Consider the following 21,021-nt stretch of genomic DNA (forward strand, 5'->3'; position numbering starts at 1 on the left):
TCATTCACTCATCCAGATGGTTATGTGTGCAACGGTTATGGACTTAGCGCCTACTCCATGCCAGGCCCTGAGCCAGCCTTTGGAGATACAAGGTGGACAAGACCATCAGGAGCTCTACCCTGGTGGGGTTGAAAATGGGGGAAGTGGATATTGGATGAACATGTCAACCCGCAAACTATTACAGACTGTAATATGTGCTGAGAGAGAAAAATAGAGTAATAGTGATAAGGGGGGGGAAGCTTAAACAGAGCACTATTTTATACAGATCCTGAGATTTGAAGAATGGAAATGGAACTGATAGTGAAAAGCCAGGAGAAGAACATCTCAGGGAAAGGAATATCCAGTTCAGAACTTCGAGGCAGGACACGATCAGGGGAGCAGGAAAGAAAGAGTTCAACCTGGCTGAGACGAGGCTGGAAAATAGGAATGGCCCCATGATGGGAACATAGATGCCTCAGAAAGTCACAGAAAGTGACTCCTATGGTTTTTTGCAATAGAAAACCATAGGAGGGCTCATCTATTTTTTTTAAAAAAGCTGACTTTTGGGTGAAGAATGGATTGGAAAGGTCAAGAGTAGAAGGAGAGGATATGGCTTTTCTCCTTGAATCTGTGGACAGATTCAATAGGGTAGAGTCCCTGAGACTGAATACTGAGATCAGGTGGCTGAGTGGGGAGGGAGGGAGAGAAGTGGATAGACCCAAACAAGAAGATGAAATTGGTCTAGTCAGACAGGGACTTTCTGAGGAGAGCCAATCAAAAGGAAGAGGACGAGGACTAAGGATAAATAATGCCCAACTTTGAGACTTGAACAACCAGGTGGGGTCCCCAGTTTCCCTGTGATATTCTCCAGTGGCAAGCATCATGATCTCTTTATTGCATATACAGCCCCTGACTTATGATGGCTTGACTAATGATTTTTCAACTTTACCCTGGTGCCAAAGCAATATGCTTTCACACTTTGAATTTTGATATCTTCCCAGGCTAGCAATGTGTAGCATGATTCTCTCTTCCAATGCTGGACAGGGACAGGAGCCACAGATCCCAGTTAGTCTGTGAAAGAGGACACAAACAATACTCTACACCATGCTGTGCTGGTAAGTCATGACATTCTGTAGGTTAGGTGCACTGGATGCCTTTTCAACCTAGAATGTTTTCAAGTCACGAAGGACTTGAAAGGGTTTATTGGGACATAATCTCATAAAAAATCAATATACAGCTGTACATTCTTCTGAAGATCTTATAAATGAAAAAGCATGCTTTTCACATATTTTTACCTGAATAACATATTCATATACCTACTGGTCTGCATCTAGCCTTGGCCCTCAACAACACATCTTGGAGATCCTTCCTAATCATTTCTTAAAGGATGTCTCACCTTTATGAACATGTTCAGGCTATACCCTTGCATGGATATATGCAACTTCTTTTACCAATCTCCTACTGATTTGGGTTGTTTTAAAATGTTTGACATAGAAAGAAATGCTGTAATGACCATCCTTGCACCACATAAGTCACTTTGAATACACAAGTAAATCTGTAGAATTATTCCTAGAAGCTGAATTGTTGGTCCAGAGCATAGGCATTTTAAATTCTGATATCTACTACAATTGGCCATCCTGCAAAGTAGCACTAATTTACACTCCCACCAGTAGTGATAGGAAGGTGCTATGGTTTGGATATAGTCTGAATGTGTCCCCAAGGATTCATGTGTGGAAATTTGATTCTACAGTGAGGTAGTAAGGGGGTGGAAATTTAATCCAATTATAGTATTTAGAGATGGAACCTTTAGGAGGTGAGTAGGATTGGACAGATTCAATAGAGTAGAGTAGAGTCCCTGAGATTGAGTACTGGTGACTTTATAAGAAGAGGGAGAGGGGTTGTAAGATACACACACACAAAAACACATGATGCCTTGTGCCACCATTAGACTCTCCCAGCAAAGAGATCATTGCCATATGTGGGTCCTTGGCTCTTCAGACCCATGGGCAAAAACAAACTTCCTTTTTTATAAAGCCACCCAGTCTCAAGTATTTCATTATAATAACACAAAATAGTTTAACACAGACAGTTATGGCAAGCTGTTTAAACTTTTTATCTTGTACCTTTTAAAAAGAAGACTCCATCATCAAGTTCACAAAATAGGATGTGAAGCCCTGGTATCAGCCCTGGCCTATGGACTTCTAAAACCTCTCCCCTTCTCCAGACAACCAGGCCCTCAATGTAATCTCCATGATACCTTCAATAGGACCTTGGAGCACATGCCACGATCTGGTACTTCCCTTTGGGGAGACTTAAGTAACAACCAGAATAAACCAAACCACAAGAAAAATGTCTGGTGAGGGCTGGGTTAATAGCTTAAAAATTGATTCTGCTGGAAAAGAAATGGCATTTTAAAAACTTAGAAAATGAACCCAAGTGAACTATTACCTGCTCTTCCATTTAAATAAGCCCTGGGAGGACTCCATCCCTATGTTTACTCATGATTAAGAAATCCCTCATGCCATGATGCTATCGATCACTTTCAGAAGAGTGCAACTTCTGCTTCATAAGTAGAACTTTTTTAAGATCAGCTAGATGATATATTATCATTCCTGATGGGTGGATAAATAAGAAGGTAGGTGTATATCCCTGTTGGTGTCTGGAATCCTGGAGTGCCAGAGCTGAAATTAGTGAGGTAACAGACCTCTGGAATGTTCAATGGTGGCTCACACTAGCACACTCTCCCAAAATCAGATGACAGTGGGCACATCCATAAAGGGCAATGGCCACTGGATGCTCCCTAAAGTATTCTCTAGCATTATTAGTCTGCAACTTCATGCAACACCCTGCTTTTGTAAGTGGAAAAACTGAGGTCCAGAGAGGTCTTTAGGGTACACAGCAACAGAACTGCTCATGGAGATTTTTTCGTTGTTTGCAGAGTGAGTAAGTCTCCTGCAAAGATAGCTCTGCTCACGTGTACCATCTGTCCCTCCTTCTACATCTTCTGCTCTCAGTCCATCCTATCACGATTTGCATATGGAATATGTACAGTTGGCCCTTGGTCTTCCTGGGGAGGAATTTTAGAAACCCTCCCTCCCTGTAACTGCCACCAAATGCTCAAGTCCCTTAAATAAAATGATATATTATGCACATATAACCTATGTACATCCTCCCCCATATTTTGGTCATCTCTAGATGACTTATAATAACACAAGCAATGTCTATGCTATGTAAATAGTCATTGTATTATATTGCTGGGGGAAGATGACCAGGAAAAAGCTGGACCTGTACAGTACTGGCATGATATTTTTAAAAATAGTTTTGTTTAGCACTTGGTTCCTGAAGATGCATGAATGCCGAACCTGAAGATCTGGAGGGCCAAATGTATACTCATGTGTTGAACAAAATGTAAGAGTATTGAGACAAAAGTTAAGTATTAAAAAAGGGAATAGACTATAAAAATTACATTTGTGGGGGCTGGGGTTGTGGCTCAGAGGTAGAGCACTCGCCTAGCATGCATGAGGCACTGGGTTCGATCCTCATCACCACATAAAAATAAAACAAAGGTATCGTGTCCACCTATAATAGAAAATAAATACTTAAAAAAATTACATTTGTGTTGGCTCCCCATAATCTCTGGTCTCTACTTTCCCTACCTTGATCTCATTCAGCTGAAGTATTTAGTCATACTAATCATTTAAAAATGCATATTAAGACAATAACAGGATACTATTCATATAGTGTATATCAATTTAGCAAACATGAAAAGAAATGCAGTGAATGGATCTCTTTATCTAAGTACATCTTTGCAGATTGAGACAAGGAGCAGGGATGCCCCCTGCCTGCCTGCTTGTGCCACTTCCACAAGGGAACCTGCAAACAGCTCAGCTGCCCACCTTTCTCTGCAGGCTGGGAGAGCATGTGGAAATAGCAATGGCTTTGATCTTTTTTGTTGTCCCAGTGTAATGTGAAACCCATTACAAGTCTTAAAGACTGTTGGAAAGCACAATGTCTACCATAATCCACATTCACTAAGAATCTGCTCATTAGCAATTGATTAAAATTGGAGTGGGTTTCTAGCAGGGTATTTCTGAATGTTGCAAACCTGGACTTGAGGGTCTTGAGCTTTTATTCAAAAAGTTAGCATGTATGTGAATCAATCATGTATGTGAATCAACTCAATAGACCCTAGAAATCACATTTTCATAGGTTTTCCAGAAGATTCTGATGAAACTATCTGAAGACTGTAGATTGAGAAACTGACCCATTGGCACCAGCAAGGCTGAGAAAGATGCTATTTCATCTGATATAAGCACACCACTCGTAATTCACTCATCCATTTGTTCTGTCATTTAGGAGACATGCATTAAGCATATGTGTTAGCATGTGCTCTACCCACTGATAGGCACAAAGTGAAACAAAACATGCCTTCAAGTTAGTCTAATGGGTGTCTCCCAGAATACCATGAGTGCATTCTGGGAACTCAGAGGAAGGTGCCTTACACAGCCTGAGGTTGGAGAGTGTAATGTCAGAAAGTGGCCAAGAAGGTGACCCCAAGGCTGGAATTAGGGGTTAAGAAAGTAAAATACAGGAGAGGAGCTTTCCAAGGCACAAAACTCTAGAACCAACTGTATATGTGTATATGTGTATATGTGCACAACGATATGCATGTATACATATGTATTCATGCACATATGTGGGCATGCACATGTATAAGGGTGGGGAGGAAAGTCCAGGAAATCTGCAGGGCTACCTCAGGAATGGCCCGGTGTACACAGTATGCCACAGAGGCTTAAGTAGGATGACTTGGGCAGTGTGAGTGTTAGAAGGTCATGGTGATTTGCCCAGACAGGAAGTTTCAAGATGGCAAGGTTAATGCCATTCTTCACCTTCTATAAGCAGCCTCAGCTAAAAATACCAGGGAAGAACTGTGGGAGATGTAGTTCCCTGCTTTCCAGAACAAAAATATCTCTTTGAGCTGGTCATTTCTACCAAGGTCACACTCATATTTTACAGTGTATATGAAAAAAATCTTGCACTTAATTTTTCATGTAGTCAAAGAATGACAACAAAAACAAACCCCACTGGAGTTCAGACTCTGGATGAACCTAGAAAACTGCATGAAGGGGTGTGAGGGACTGTCCCCAAGAACATGGTTACTGACACAGGCTCACCTTTAACATGCATTAAATCAACCACCCTCATGTCAAATGGAGCTATTTGCAGAGAGAAATGTGTTTGTGGTTCTTGGAATCATTAGTCAATGATGCACAGGGGGCGGGGGCATTGAATAATTACTGTCTCAAGTATTGCTGGAGGTGATTTAGAACTCTGTTGTTCTCACAAAGAAATGAATTAAACTGTATCCACCCTGGAGATACAGGATTGCCCCTGGAGACACAGCTTCCCCAAGGCCCAGATGCAGGCTTTAGCTTCAGAGGCCGTCAGAAGGCATAGGCCACCAGGTTGACTTGAAGGAGGTTATCCCTTGGAGCCTCCCGTCACAAGTGCAAGCACTTCTGAGATGCCAGAGAAAAGAGGAGCTGGGACTCTGTCATGGGAGGTTGGATACACTTTGCAACTCTGTCCACGGCATTCTTCAGTTAGAAATATAGAAAAAAGCACAAGGTCCAAAGGTTTTAAGGAGATTGAGGAATTAGGAGAATTCCCAGTTTACAATAGATGCTTGCTACAAAATATCTCAACACAGGCCTGTGGTACCTGCTTTTGAAGTGTAAAAGGCTCTATGTGTGCATGTACATGCGCGTGCACGCACATGAACATACACACACATACACACACACACACACACACACACACAGCTTTGGGTAAACTTCCTGTGTATTTGCTTGAATATGTTTGTGGTTCAAAGGTCAGTACATCCATTTGTCTTTCCTCATTCTGTAGTTCCTGGTCTTGACAAAAAGCCATGGTGGACCAGGGCTAAGGTCATAGTGAACCAGGGCTAAGATTCATGCTAAAACAGAGATAAGGCCATGGAGGACCAGGGATAAGCCATGTTCAGGAGGGCAGGTGGCCTTCTGTGTCCCAGACAGAGAAGCTGTACTGCTGAGGCACCCAGACGTCTGCATGCACCAGCTTTAGCTAGAAAAGTCACATGAGGCCTGGAGCAATGTCTCTGAGCCAGACATGAGAAGTTTGCTGAAGGATCAAGTGGTGGAGAATTTGTGTGTCATACCCAGCACAGTGAGGTGGGAGATTATAGAGAGAGGGGACCCACGGGAACAGAGAGTAAGAGAGGTGTGAGACCATATGATTCCAAGGCCAGCCTGGAATGCCAGCAACTCCAGCAAATAACCATCTGTATGATGGAAATGATGAGCCTCCCTCACCATGCTATGGCAGGATAAGACTGTGTATGAGAAAGACACAGATGAAGGGTGTGTGACATCCACCTATTGACATTTTTGCTAATAATAGCAACAAAAAGCAGAACAAGGCTCTGACTCCAGTCTATGGCTTTTCCCCTGAGCCCAGCTGCCCTCGTGGGCATGACTCTTAGGTTTCTGCCTCCATGGTGGGCATCACCACCCTGAGGAGCCTGGCCTACCTGCATGCCTGACCTGCTTCTAGAGAGTAGACCTGCCTGCTGGTTTGGTTCCACTGAGTCCGAGGAAAATCAGGCCCACAATTTAGCGTGAAACCAGAGACAACAAACACAACCCAATGAAACAAATCAAAACAATTCTTGCAAAGAACCAACTATTCAGACTGTGAGAATGGCCTTACCCAGGCAGCAGCCCAGTGTCTGGTTTCAGTTCCCAGAAGCCAACACTAATTTGGGCTCCCCTGGGCCAGCCCCTTCCAGCAGATGAAAGGACACTAGGCTAAGTGGCAGTTGGACAGCTTGCTACCCCCACTCTCCACTGAGTTCCACAGGTGCCTGTCTGCTTATCCTGGGGATCCCTGCTGCCACAGCAAACCTCCCACTAGCATTCCTGACAGCTTCCCGCTGTGCGACAGGGAGGCCCAGAAAGGCTGAAGCTTAAATGAAAGACAGGGGAGGGTGGGAGAACAGCTTACTCCAGGTGATGCTGTCCTGCCTCAGGGATGGGAAAAGTCAGTCACCTGGGAGCTCCACAGCCTGGTCCCTATCAACAAGACCCCTGAGGGTAATGTCACTAGGAGGAACAATCTGTAAAGTCCAGATTCTCATATACAGAACAAATGTCAAAGGCATCTGCGGCTACAAGAGGTCAGGGCTGGTACTCAGTCTGGGCCTTGACTGGAAACCCCAGGGCCCAGTAATAATTGGAACCCCAGACTGGCCTGGGAAACATATGGGCACTGGGCTGTCTAGAAGGTGGGTCCCAGGGATACCACACATACCAGGTAGCATTCCAAAGATATCCCTGAAAAGTCTCACTATGGCTTATCCCACCATACACTAATCTGGGTATTGCTCTGAAGGGGCTTTCATATGAAATTAGGTTATAAATCAGTTGACTTTAAAATAAGGAGGTCTTCCTATATTATCTGGTGAGCCCAAGATATGTCCCCGAGCCTATAGCAGCAGACCACTCCCATCATGATGTGGTACCCTCAACAGAGGTCCAGATCAATGGGGTTGCCAGATCTTGGTGTTGAACTGCTAGAGCCATGAGCCTAAACAAACTCTTTACTTCATCATAAATGTCTTGTCTTTGGCATTTCTTTGTAGTAAAGTTGATTAATATACCTGATTAATATACTTATACCCCACAAGACTGGCCTACCCTAGCCCTACTCCAGGCTCCCTGGATTGCCTGCTAGCTTTCCTAGCCTGCCTCTTGGGCTTATGCAGAGTCCAGCTCAGTATCTTTTGGAAACTGCACAATGCCACACATATGCTTACCCTTGGGCCTAAGTGGTATAAGGACAGCTTGGACACATGAGGTGGGGCGTCTAAACACATGCGCCCAGGGCCCTTCAAAGTGTGGGATGCACCCTTCAAGGTAGTCATATTCTGGGCAGGGGGCAAAAGATCTGAACTATTCTTGACTTGAATCTGGTCTTCCAGGTTTTTATGAAGATCAGAGTAGGAAGTCAGAGCAGATTTCATTTAACAGTTTGATAGTTGAGTTACACCTTTTAAACATTTTGACACAGTATACAGGCTTCCACTTGCTCCCTTTGCCTGGGCCCACAAATTTAGGAGCCCATTCCGATCACTCATTAATTACCTCGTTGACAGTCTTGATAGCAAGTCAAATAAATCTTGATAGAAAACCTTGCTCCCTAATTTCCTATTAGTCTTTGAGAGTAGCTGATAGCAAGTATTACCTTTTCTTGATCAAGAAGCTCTTGTAAAATAACTTGTCTTTCCCGACATAATTCTAAGAAATCTTCTGAGTGCAAACTTTCATGCAATGCAGGGAAGAATGTCAGCTGGGTGCAGTCTACCGCCACCTCGACAGGCTCGCTCTCGGCTTCCTTTGGAGTCAGCTCATCTGCAGCAGGATAAAGGGACACATGGTCTTAAAATGAGCCATTTGACATCACAAGGGAGGGCAGGCAGCATGTGCTTGCCTCCCTGGGAGGAACTGTGCTCCAGGGCAGCAGTAAACATTGTGGTGTGCCCTTCAACTGCTTCTGAAAAGGTATATCCCCACCTGACCCTGTGTGTGGTCAACACACCTTCAAGCTGATTCAGCCCCGAAGGCCCAAGTACGCCCAGATCTGGCCCCTCTGCCACATTCAAGTCCACACAGGGGAAACATTTCAAGATTCACACTCACGAACCAGAAAAGCAGCTCTCTAGGTTCATCCAGGCTTTGCTTCTAAACCTCACTTTGTTCGATCTTAAGAGTGTTGTTGATGTTTTCTAATAATGGAAGCAATATCTTCTCATTGGAAAAGCCACGATGGTGAGAAATAAAATAGATATCAGCCCTGCATCCATGCTCTAATAATAGTGCCCATTCAGGGAGATCTTTCTTGGTGCCCAATGCTTCTGATGGCATTTGTATGTCTAATCATGTCTAGGTTGTAGATACTACTTCATCCTCACTTTACAAATGAAGGAGGCTAGTTACTTTGTTCCAAGAATACATGGCTACTAAGAACTAGAGGCAGAATCTGAACCAAATCTCCCTGAATCAAAGTCAGATCTCAATCTCTAGACTGGTCTCACTGTTTACAATTCATTTGCTTCCAATTTACTGGTTGATTTATTTTCAATGTATTTTCAGTACATATTCACATATGCATGCACACACATACCATTTTTAGTGTGAAAAGAATAATTTTACATTTCAGTTTTTCTTTACTATTTTTTTCTTTCAAGATTATACACGAGGACTGGGAATGGGCCTCCCTGGTGGAATACCTGTCTAACATGTGCAAGGCTCTGTGTTTGGTCCCTAGCATTGCCCAAAAGAAAAACAAAAAAAAATATTATATCATAAGCATTTTCACATTCCATTGAAAGTTTCTGGAATAACTTAAATGGTGGTGAAATATTCTAAAATGTGTCTATTTCAACTAATCCATCTTCTGATTTTTAGAGATACAGATGGTTTTTACACCTGCTCTACCAGGAATATACTGTACTGCACAAATTTGTGTCCTTGTCTAGATTTATTTTCCAAGGATAGAGACATGTGAGTCTATGCCAAGAATATAACTACCTAGATTACTGGATCTCATTCTTCCTCCACCCACATGTCCTGAATGTCCCTAGAGCAGACACATTGCTCATGATTGCAAAGCCATGGGCCATTTTCTTTATGCCAAGAAGCTGAGCTCTTTGATCTCCACCACCTGGCAGTCTCACATCTGGATGAATGCAACAAGTGTCTGATGCTCACAGTGACAGCCATCATAGACTTTGCTTAATGCAGGGAGAATGTTCCCATAAGGAACATTCTGGAAAGGTATGATGGAGAACCACAGACCGTTCTCCTCTCTTGGCTGAGCTCCTAGTCTAGGGTCTATGCTGAAAATACCACAGAGACCCAGAGTCACAGGTGCCCAGGTATTCTGCATTTTAGGAAGCAGAGGGTGAAACAGCCCATGGCCATAGGTCACATAAAGCTAGCACATGTTTCCCTCCACTGCACTCTCTCTAGTCCCCATCTCAAAGATGTAGAACAAGTGATTGTTTCACTGATGTAGGAGTTGTGGAGCTTATGGTACAGCAAAAAGAAACAAATATGTATTTCAATGTCATACATATCTTGTGTCACAGTGGGACTCCCAAAGCAACTCGGGATAAGAGCCCAAGATTTTCACTTCTGGGATTGTATTCCTGCAGACTGGTAAGCAGGAAGCTCAGTGCAAAACCTGCTACTCAGGCAGTAAATGATCAAGCCTGATTAGTGTCAAGAGGTTGTCACTGGGCTGAGGAATAGACATTGGTTGTAGCCTAGGATGCAATGAAGTTTACAGACTGGGAATGTTAGAACCAAAGGGCTGTCTTTGGGGAAAAACAGAAATTTTGAAATATAATTCATGAAGTACAATGTAGGTGTTCAGATGTGTTTGTGCCAAAATGACCTTTGAAGATAAATATTTCATTTTTAGCAAATAAACTCAACCAAATTTCTCCATGAGACTTGCACAAGTAAAGAAGAAGCATTAACATAAAAAATGATTCCAAGCATTTTCTTTAAATCAAGGAATAATAATGACTATTTTATCTATCATTTTCATAAACAGAGAGCTCAGTGTAAAAAGTATTAAATATCTATCTCAGCCATTTTTATTCTGAGCCATCTTATTATTTTCCTCCTGTGATTTTGGTCACTTTTTTTTAAGAGAGAGAGAGAGAGAGAATTTTAATATTTATTTTTTTTAGTTTTCGGCAGACACAACATCTTTGTTTGTATGTGGTGCTGAGGATCGAACCTGGGCCGCACGCATGCCAGGCGAGCGCACTACCGCTTGAGCCACATGCCCAGCCCAATTTTGGTCACTTTTTAAGCATGTATTTGAATTGTATGGGGACACTTTTAATATCTCCCAGATATAGGATATTGAGAGGACAGCTCAACTCCCACCACTGACCTGCTGCTGCTGCAAAAAAATATATATATATATATATATATATATATATATATATTTTTTTTTTTTTCCAAACTTAATACAAACTTCCTCCCCTAATAGAGTGTCCTGGTCTAGAATAAGGTCCTCTTTATCCTGGAAACACAATAGTGAAAGATCCTAACGTTGTCTATTCTAGCCCTGCAGTATTTTATTCTCTAAAATATTAATCTAGTATATTTAGCAAGATATTAGATTAAAAATTAATTTAATTATTAAAAGGAAAAATAGAAAAAAAATAAACTCAATACCTTGTTTTTCAGCATTGATTTGAGAAATATCACCCTTTCTGTCTTGGCCTTCCTGAAATGAGACCAGAGAAAAAGAAATTAAGTTCTGTATGCTGGGTTTATGCTCTCCTCCTTAATTACGACTCAGATGCAAGGGGAGGGAAATGCTAAATCCTAAAGGACATAGTAACATGTAAATATTAATATTCCTGAGTAAAAGAGAAGAAAACCCACAACCTTCCATTAAATAGGATTTACAGTAATTACCAAAGATGGTGCCAAAATGAGGTTAGATAGCATGCTGGATATGTCTGTGTGCAGACCCCTCTGTAAAGGGGACAGGGAGAGGATCTGGGGCTGGACAGCCTGAGTGACCAGTTTCAGAGCCAACCTTGGGCACTGTCATCCACACAATGAGCAAGCTAATTGTTTTCCCTACCTCCAATTCCTAAGAAATATATTGAGGAAAAAATACTGCACACTTCCAGACATGTATTGACAACAATTAAAAAAAAAAAACAACCTCAACTGTCTATTGAATAAATGAAATGTAATTTTCTCTTTAGGAGTTTTTAGTATGGATTAAAAGATACTGGGGTTATAGACCAGAGAACACAATCAATGTCATATCTTGGGATGAATGTAGAAGAAAATATCCAGCATCCCAGTGCTTGGAAGGCTGCCTTTTAGGATATTTTAAATTATGATTGCTCAATTAGAACATGAAAAGTTATTAACAGGTCTTTCTACCACTATGAGATGAATCCAACTGTCTACCCAGCCCTCAAAAGGCAACAACAACAACAACAACAAAAGTGAGCTTGATGATGGTATGAGCTTCATTAGAGCAAACTCCCAGGCACTGCCAGGAAAATCAAGGCAACTTAAGTACCATGTGGTTAAGGGAGCCACTGGCTTGAGTTTGCAGAATTCACTAAGTTCAAAAGATTTTCACTGTAAAATTTGTTACAGGATTTGCTAGTGCAATAAATAATGTGCACAGCAGTGCACGTTCTAAATGCTCAAAGACAAAGAACTTGAGCTGCAGACAATGGTTACCACCTGGCTCTTTCCAGACATTAGTATCCAGATTACTTCCCTGGACTTCTGTGGACTGTAGTGTGGTGCAGGGTCAAGGGCACAGGAATGAACACTCTGCCATCCATCCACTCGCTCATTTATCCATTCAATTATCCTTTCTGGTTATAATTATAGCATTGCTTCTATGTACCTGAGATGATTAGTGTTTATTTTCTTCTACTAAATGACATCAAGAATAAGTTATGCAACACTTCTACATTTACATTCTTGCTCTTATATGAAGAGAACATTAGACAGGAAAGCTACGGAGCCACTTCCCTTTCTGTTTACCATCTGGAAACTGATATCATCATCCCGCTATACCCAATGCCTACCTTGCACTTTTCTGGGCTCCGGACCTCCCATGGAGACAACCGTCTGATGCGTTTCTTCATGCGAGCCGGTCCTTCTCTCCAGTCCAGTTCCCACCGGGAGCAGAACGTGGTTTCTGCCATCTGGCCCCACAGGCCCAGCTCCCCAAAAAGCTGCTCCCGGATCCTGGCCCAGGCATTGGCTGCCTTGATGTTGCAACATCTCCGCCTCTGGGAAGCAGAAATATGACATCATCCCTGGACACATTTTCCTTAGAGGCATGGCCTCAAACCTCCAAAGGTGAACTGACCGAGTTCCTTATAAATGTTTGAAAGAGTTGCACCCTCTAGGTAGCTCTGAACACTCTCATGATTGTGCAGTGCTCTTTCTGGATCCAGGACCAAACCAGGAGAAGGAAAATACTAATGTCTGGAAAGAGCCAGGTGGTAGCCAAGTCTGCAGCACAAGTACTTTGTCATTGAGCATTTCTCAGCTTTGAGATTATTCAGTCCAAGTAAAGGGAGGAGAAAACTGTCTACTCACCCTCAGAACCATTAGACTGCTGGCCCTGGACAGAAAGCAACAGGTCCTGAAGTCCCTGAAGCTACTTATCAGAGTGGATTAGTCAGCTGCTTTGTAAAAATTAGGTGTAGGATTTCATCACAGCCTCTACCCTTCAGAATGGACAGAAATTTTCTATCTATCCATAACTTCTATCCTTCCAAAATGATGCTGAAAATACTTCTTCCTGTCCACCCAGACTGGAGGTAGAGTAGGAATTAAAAGCCCTGCTGACAGTTGGATTATTTGAGCATGACCATTCTCATCTCTGGTCCTCAGGATCTCCAACTATTCAATGAGAGGCTTAGCCTGGTTGAGATCTAAAAGCCTCTTGATTCCTAATATCATATGATTCTTGAATGTTCAAGGATTCTAGAATGTTCACAGAAACAAAAGCTTTTTAATAAAAATAATCTTATCTAATATCTGTGAAATCTTCACAGTTTGTGTGGTTTTCAACTGTAACACCTTCTACTAGAATACAATTTAAGTCTTGATAAAAATAAATCGACATCCTACATTGCTTTTGCAGGCCACATTGAGTTTTATATATTATCCGTCAAAGCAACATACTGTACAGTTTGGACAGTAGAATTAACTGTCTTCACAGTGAACTTTTGTAATTATTCAAATACTTGATGGAATTTGCCCTATTGAATTTAAATGTTTCAGAAAACAGAAAGTGCTAATAACAGGAAATAGAGGTTTCAAAAACTTAACATAAACAGAAAAACAACTTGTGATCATGCCTTAGGTTGAACCTCTGGCCTTTTGATTTCATATTCTTTACCTAGTAAACACTGTGAGCATAAATTTTCTATCATTCCCATGCAGATACTAACTCTGGAACAGAAGCGATGTCTCCAAAATCCAACAGGTGGCCAAACAGATTTTACCCAGTCTGTCATATTCCAAAGTCTTCCCATGAGCCTGTGAGCTAGATCCCTTTGCTGCAGGGCTGATCATCATTTTATGGACTCGTGGTTTCTACTAGCACTACTTCAGTGATTGAAAGACTTTAGGATGTAGGCCTTGCAACTCTCAGCCATTTCGAATGAGTAAATCATTCTCAGAACTTGCTAGAAGCTTTCCCATAGAAACATGGCAGGGGGGATAGTCCTCAGCACAAGTTCTTTGATGTCCAGTGAGCCTGGCTTGTCATCATGTTTCCACTATTAGCCAGCAGTTGACTCTAAAGGAGCTTTAGCATCCTCATCAGTCAAATTTGGCTAATAATATTAACATAATAAAACTACAGACTTATGGAAGGATTAAATGAGACAATATTTTCACAAGTTTAATGTAGTGCTTAACCCCGTTCAGGCAGTCAGTGTTATTATTGTAAATGAGCTAATCCCATTTCAACACGAGATTTTTGTTCCTCTACAGTGCCTAAATTCATATCCAAAACAGTCACAGCATTTTATATAAGGATTCTGGTGGGTTAATAAGGAGGCCCAGAAAATAACAACCATCCAGAGCATTTTAGAGACATTTGATCATATGAAATGAGTGCTTGTTTGGAGAAAATATTGCAGTTCCCTGGATGGGACATTATTGCTGTGTTTGAGTAACATGTTGAGCTTTGTAGAGAATGAACAATTCCAAATCATTGGGTTATCCAGTCTGAGACTCAAATTAGTCTTTCAAGAGCACCCTCTCTACCCCAAATGGTCTTGTTCCTCTCTACTCCATCATTGCAAAACTGGAGGTGCACAGCTGCCTGAATCTTCATCATGGGACACACATTAGCAGCCAGGTATGCAATGGGAAAATTGCTGAGAGATGAGTGATTTCTAAGTTCATGACAGCAAGTTGCATGTGAGCCCAGGACAAAGGATGCTAGATTACTAAATTGCAAAAGCCCTGGGTTCCCACACCTGCAAAGGTGCTCTGAAATGCCCAAGTTTCTGCACAGTATAAGGTTCTCTCTTAGTTCAAACCCCAAATGGACCAAATGCCACTCCTGAGACTCACAGGCAGTGATTCTGTTATGTAGGAGGTGGCTATGATATTTGACTGAACAGAAATACTTGGGTAACAACACTTAGATTTGCCTTTGGGAAACCATTCTTTTACGACTTTAAGTCTCTGCTGCACTGGTGGGGCTGAATTCAGGTTTGAATGCTTCACCCAAGTCTGGCTAATCTGTAAAGGGTTGTAGGATAGGCTAATGAGCATCATGCCCTGCATTGGGCATGGTGCCTTCTGGAACCAAGGCAGAGGAAGCAGAGGGGTGAATGCACACACACACATGCAGTTCCCCCTACACCCTGAAATATACACAGAACACCTTTGTGTGGATCAGGAGAAGTGGGCCCTGGGCATGTATAGCCCTATGGGCGCGCAGCTTAGGTATGAGAGTGACTTTGTGTAAATTAGAAAATGGTCTTGTTCCAGGATTTATGGCTTGGTGAGCAGAGCATGAGTTCACAGCAGAACCACTTGCACCTTCATCCATGTGCATGTGTCCTCAAAGTCATCAGCAATCTCATACATATGGGTGTGGGTGTGAGTTTACATGAACATGTGTGATGTGTGTGAAAGGAAAAAAGGGAAGAGGGAGGGAGGGAGGAAGAGAGAGAGAGCAAGAGAGAGAGAGAATGAATACATGATATTTGGATAACTCTGTTTGAAGACCACTCTTCAATTGCATTCTTCAATAATCCAAAATGTTTGTAAGTGGATGGATCTGGAGAACATCATGCTAAGTGAAATAAGCAAACTCTCAAACTCTCAAAAATCAAGGATCAGATGATTTCTCTCATATGTAAAAGCTAGAGCAAACTGAGAGAAGAAAGGCAAGAGGTGGGGGACCCCATGAAAACAGAAGGGAGATCAGAGGGAGAGACCAGAGGGGGAGCGGGAGGGACGGGAAAAGGGAGAAATTGTGGAATGAAACTGACCAAATTATGTGACACATATGAATACACAACAGTGACTTCCACCTTAATGTGCATCTATAAAGAATCACTTTTAAAAACTATTAATAAATAGGAGGAACACTCATAGAGGAGAGGAAGAAGAACAGGAGGAGGGAGAAGGAAAGGGAAAGAGGAAATCCTGGGAACTGAATGGAGCAAATTAACTTCTACATATGTAAGATTATGTCAAAAGGAAACCCAATATTACATATAACCATAAGGCATGAATAAAAACGTTTTTTTAAATAACCCAAAGCCAGTTAGAGCTAGTTTCTGATCCTTGCATCTAAAGGAGTTGTGACAAATACTTAATGAGAAGAGAGACTGAACAAGACAGGAAGAGCTCCTGGACCCATAGAGAGCCCTTATGAGAACAAGCAGAACAGCCCCTTACATACTAAGAGAAAGACCACTTTTCGAGGTGGCTGGCATCTCACAAAGAGCTTCAACATGTAAAGTTTTAGATGGCAATAGCAGGATGAGGTGTTCCTGGGAATTGTGATGAAGCCCTGACATAAGAACAAGATAGTGTAGATGGACCATAGAGAAGTGGATGAATGGCACTTGGGCAAAACAAAGGGAAATCAGTGTAGAGGGAACTATTCCTGCCAGTGTTTCTGGAGTGAGCAGAAATGTGGCAGATCAATTACCAGGAATGTGATATTTGCTGCTAATATAACGATGCTGGGGTTAACTTCCAGGGCAATGAGCAAAGCCACCTTATCAAGCTGTGGGTTTCCGCCATGTCCAGTGACCTCTCAGAGGAAGGTAAAGTGCCAGGACATAGAAGTTTTACATGGCCATTTATTGACATCCCCGTGGGCAAGGGTCCCTGAACCTCATTGTCACTAACCTTGTGGGGAGTATCTATTTGGGTGTACTTGGGAGAAGCATCCCTGAATAAATGGAGCAGATTTCACAAGACTGATTTCTGTTCAGAATTTGACTCTTGATTTTTCTGGAAGTGGAGTGAGGTCTGTGGTGGAAAGTGTTCTGCCCCTTACAAAAGTGGGGTGACTGCTCCAGACCCCATTATCTCCAGCAGACAGTGATTATATCTGCATTCTTTTAAACATCAAAACAATGTTTTAAATATTTAAACACTTGGAATGCATCCTCATGGATTAACTCTAAAATGCTGATTTTTCTCAAAAATACTTAATCAACAGTAAAACTATACAAATTTTTCAAGTACTTTCCAAACCCCAGTCATGCTCCACTAATGAAAATGAGCCAGGCCATCATTCCAGGAGGGTGGATTCCTCCCTTCTGGGATTAGAACCTCTACTGCGGTTCCATCCTCCTTACATGAATCTGCAATTTTGCAAATTCAGCAGAAACACACAAAATATCACTGAATACCTTTCTCCTCACCACACCCAAATCTTCTAGGCTCTCCCAACAGAAATGGTCATGCTCCTGACAAGATGCTGATTTGGAAGTTTAGATATACAACATCCTCTGCCTAGAAACAGTGCAAGTATCATAAGAATGTCCCCAACAAAGGATGAAATTCTAAGCAATTCTTTTTTTTTCCCTCAATGGAAACTGATTTGATTAGACACATTGCTCACCTTAGACAAAATCAGTGAGTCCATATGATGACACATGAATGCATAAGGGTCTGTCCAGGCACAGTTAGCACCCATGAAGCCAGCAAAACCCCCTACCATCTATACAGGGTACAGATAGCAATACTAGAGTAAGGTAGATGCTCAAAGCAAACTTCTAATCCAAACTGAGTCTGAAATATCAACAACTTGTGCAGCTGGAGAAACCAGTCATGCTTGCTGATCCTGAGGACAGTCTTCAAGAGCATGCCTTGTCAACACAAAAGTCATACCTAGATAGGTGCTTAAAATACCCAAACCTGCCCTTATCAGCAGCAACCCATTGCACCTGGGAAAAAAAACAAAATCCCTAACATGGCCCTAGTCCTTCATCGTCCCTGCTTAACCCTGGTCCTCCCAGCTACTTCTAGTTAATCAATGGCATCCAGCTCCTTCCTGCCTCAGGACCTTCACCCATGCTCTCTCCTTAGCCCAAACCACTCTTCCGGCAATATTCCTTCTTCTTCAGATCTCAGTTTAAATGGTCACTTTCTTGGACAAGACCTTTGAGTTGCCCAAATTAGATTCCTTCCTTGTTATTGTACCTCTGCTTTCCCTGCCAAGTACCCACCATAAGTTATGATAATCTATTGGTTTGTGAAGTTATTCAGGGTATATTTCTCCTTTACCATGAATCTGTTTGAGGGTGAGGGAGGCCTGGGCCTGAAATCTTTGTAATGTGCTCCTAGTTCCCAGTAGATTCTGAGGCACCTGGGTTCCCAAAACCTATTTATTGAGTGCATAAATGAGTAGATGAGTCTCCTTAGTTGCTGACTTTAGATCTTACATGGGTCGTGTAAGTAGAATGAATCACTGATGACCAATTATTGTCTTATACAATCTAAAACTAAAAGCCCCGTTTTCTTTTTTTTTTTTTAAGATTCAAGGTAGATTGAAGTGCACTCTGTAGAGAAAAGATATGTTCTGGTTTTTACCTGTACATGGTCTTTGTATAAAGATGCATATAGCTCCTGTCCTTTTCTTCTGTAGTTCTCTATACATGACACAAAATCCTGGAGAAAAGAGAAAACAAGCCATAGCTTAATGACACTTATGAATTTAGGTTTTTGTTTTAGTACCAGGAATTGAACCCAGAGACACTTATCCATTGAGCCACATCTTTAGCCCCCTTTCAAATTTTATTTAGAGAAAGTCTCAACTGAGTTGCTTAGGGTTTGGAAATTAAGGTCCTCCTGTCTTAGCCTTCGATGATGTTCCTCTTTTAGGCAGCTGCTGATACACAAGAAGTGTAAGGCTGAGAGACTGATAAGATATGTAAAGCCCTAGCAGTCTCAGCCTGGAGAAATTCAAGGGATAAAGACTTTAAGGTAGGATTTCTGATGGGCTACACCATAAAGATAAAGAAAGACTAGAAATTTACCAGGCTTCACAAGACTGAAACCCACAACCAACTAGCCCAATCCCTGATGGCAGTGCAGTGACCTGCCTGCCTCTATTCCAACCACGTGCCAGAAAGAGAGTCCTCTCTGGAGAAGATAACATCACCTAGAGTCTCTAAAACAGAACTTTCATAGAAAATGTTCAGCAGTTAAACATAAAGTTCTAGATGTGCCCATTAAAAAGGACCAACAGAAAAATACAATAAAACATACACACATGTATGTGGGTATAAGAGTTATCAGATGTGGGCCCTAAAATAAAGCAAGTAATATGCTCCAAAAATGCAATATGGTGAGTTTTGCAGGAGATGTGCAATCAATGAAAAATTAAAAAATAAATTTTTTTTCTGTAAAATGAATTAACGGAAATTAAAAACTCTAGATATGGATTTAAAAGAATGATCACAACTGAAAAAAGAATTAATGAACTTCACAAAATAACTTTGCTAAACTGTGAGATAAAAGTATGGAATACATTAAAAACACAAAAACCTATAGGTAACATAGAGAAAGGAAGTAAATTGTATATGGTTTGAAAAAAATAAATAAAAATAAAATTACAATTAATATTATGCACAAACAAAAATTTAGAAATCCAATAATAACTGCTACAATTAGGAAAAATTTAGCAAGATATCTGAATTAAAAAAACCTAACTATATTTTATAAGTTAACAATAAATAATTTTTGAAAGTTGAAAATTATTATCTATTTGTTTGATATTCCAGAATGCCAAACACTTAGATATAACTTAAACCACCCAATCCAACTTTGTCAGATTGGACAAAATGTAAACAAGACCTAAGTGAATAGTTATAAAAAATACTGGTCTACAGGAGATTTTGGATTGAAAGATACAAACAAAGCAAAATGAGAAGTGAAAAAGATGTGTCACAAAAAAACAATAGCCATAAGAAAACTGAAGAGACTATATTAATAACAGATTTTTAAAAATTAAAGACAAAAAAGAAACCAAAGGTTTTTTTATAAAGGACACTTCAAGACATTTTATAAGACCCTGATACAAAAACCAGGCAAAGCCATCATAAGAGAAGAAAACTACAGACCAGTATTTTTTATAAATATGAATGCAAAAATCACTGACAAAACACTAGCAAACTGATTGCAGAAACATATAAAGATAATGATATAACATGACCATATAGAATTTAATACTAATAAGGCAATAAGGTTGGTTTAACATCTGAAAATAATGTAATGCCCCACATCATTAGAATAAAAATTCATGATTATTTTAATAGATATATAAAATAGGTATATAAATAGATGTATAAAAATATTTGACAAAATATAAAACCCTTTAGAGACCCCCCTCCCAAAAAAGCCATCCAACTAGGAAAAAAGGGGAATTTTTTCAGCCTTATAAATAGCATTTACCAAACCCCACAGATAACATCATATTTAATGGTGAAAGACTGGATGCTTTTCCCCTAACATCAGGAAAAAGAGAAGGAAATCCACTCCTACTACTTCTAGTTAGCATTATGCTGAAAGTTCTAAACAGGAAAATTAGGCAGGAAAAAGAAATGAAGGACATTCAAATTGGAAAGTGGAAGCAATCTCTGTTCACAGATGACATGACTCTATATGTAAAAAATCCTAAATAATCTAAAAGAATGACTAGAACTAATAAATAAATTAAAGTTGCAATATACAAAGTCAAACTGCATAAATCAGTTTTGCTCCTATATACTGCCAATGGAAAACATCCAAAAAGAAAATTAAGATATCAATTTCATTTACAATCATATCCAAAAGGATAAAATACCTGGTAATAAATATAGCCAAGCTGGTTAAACAACTGTACATTGGAAATTACAAAACATTGCTGAAAGAAATTTTAGAAGCCCTAAAAGAATGG

General features: G+C 40.9%; 1 protein-coding gene across 1 annotated transcript in view; it reads right to left on the reverse strand.

Moving 5' to 3' along the window:
- Nucleotides 1-21,021, reverse strand: part of Wdfy4 (WDFY family member 4) — a 271,706-nt gene that overhangs the window by 83,603 nt on the left and 167,082 nt on the right. The window contains exons 40-43 of the mRNA XM_078042593.1: nt 18,675-18,752; nt 12,668-12,874; nt 11,274-11,325; nt 8,263-8,429 (exon numbers count right to left, since the gene is read on the reverse strand). Coding sequence (XP_077898719.1) covers nt 8,263-8,429; nt 11,274-11,325; nt 12,668-12,874; nt 18,675-18,752 — 504 coding nt within the window. The remainder of the gene's footprint in view (nt 1-8,262; nt 8,430-11,273; nt 11,326-12,667; nt 12,875-18,674; nt 18,753-21,021) is intronic.

This window comes from Ictidomys tridecemlineatus, chromosome 1, assembly GCF_052094955.1.
Source record: "Ictidomys tridecemlineatus isolate mIctTri1 chromosome 1, mIctTri1.hap1, whole genome shotgun sequence".
In the NCBI taxonomy this organism is placed as follows: domain Eukaryota; kingdom Metazoa; phylum Chordata; class Mammalia; order Rodentia; family Sciuridae; genus Ictidomys; species Ictidomys tridecemlineatus.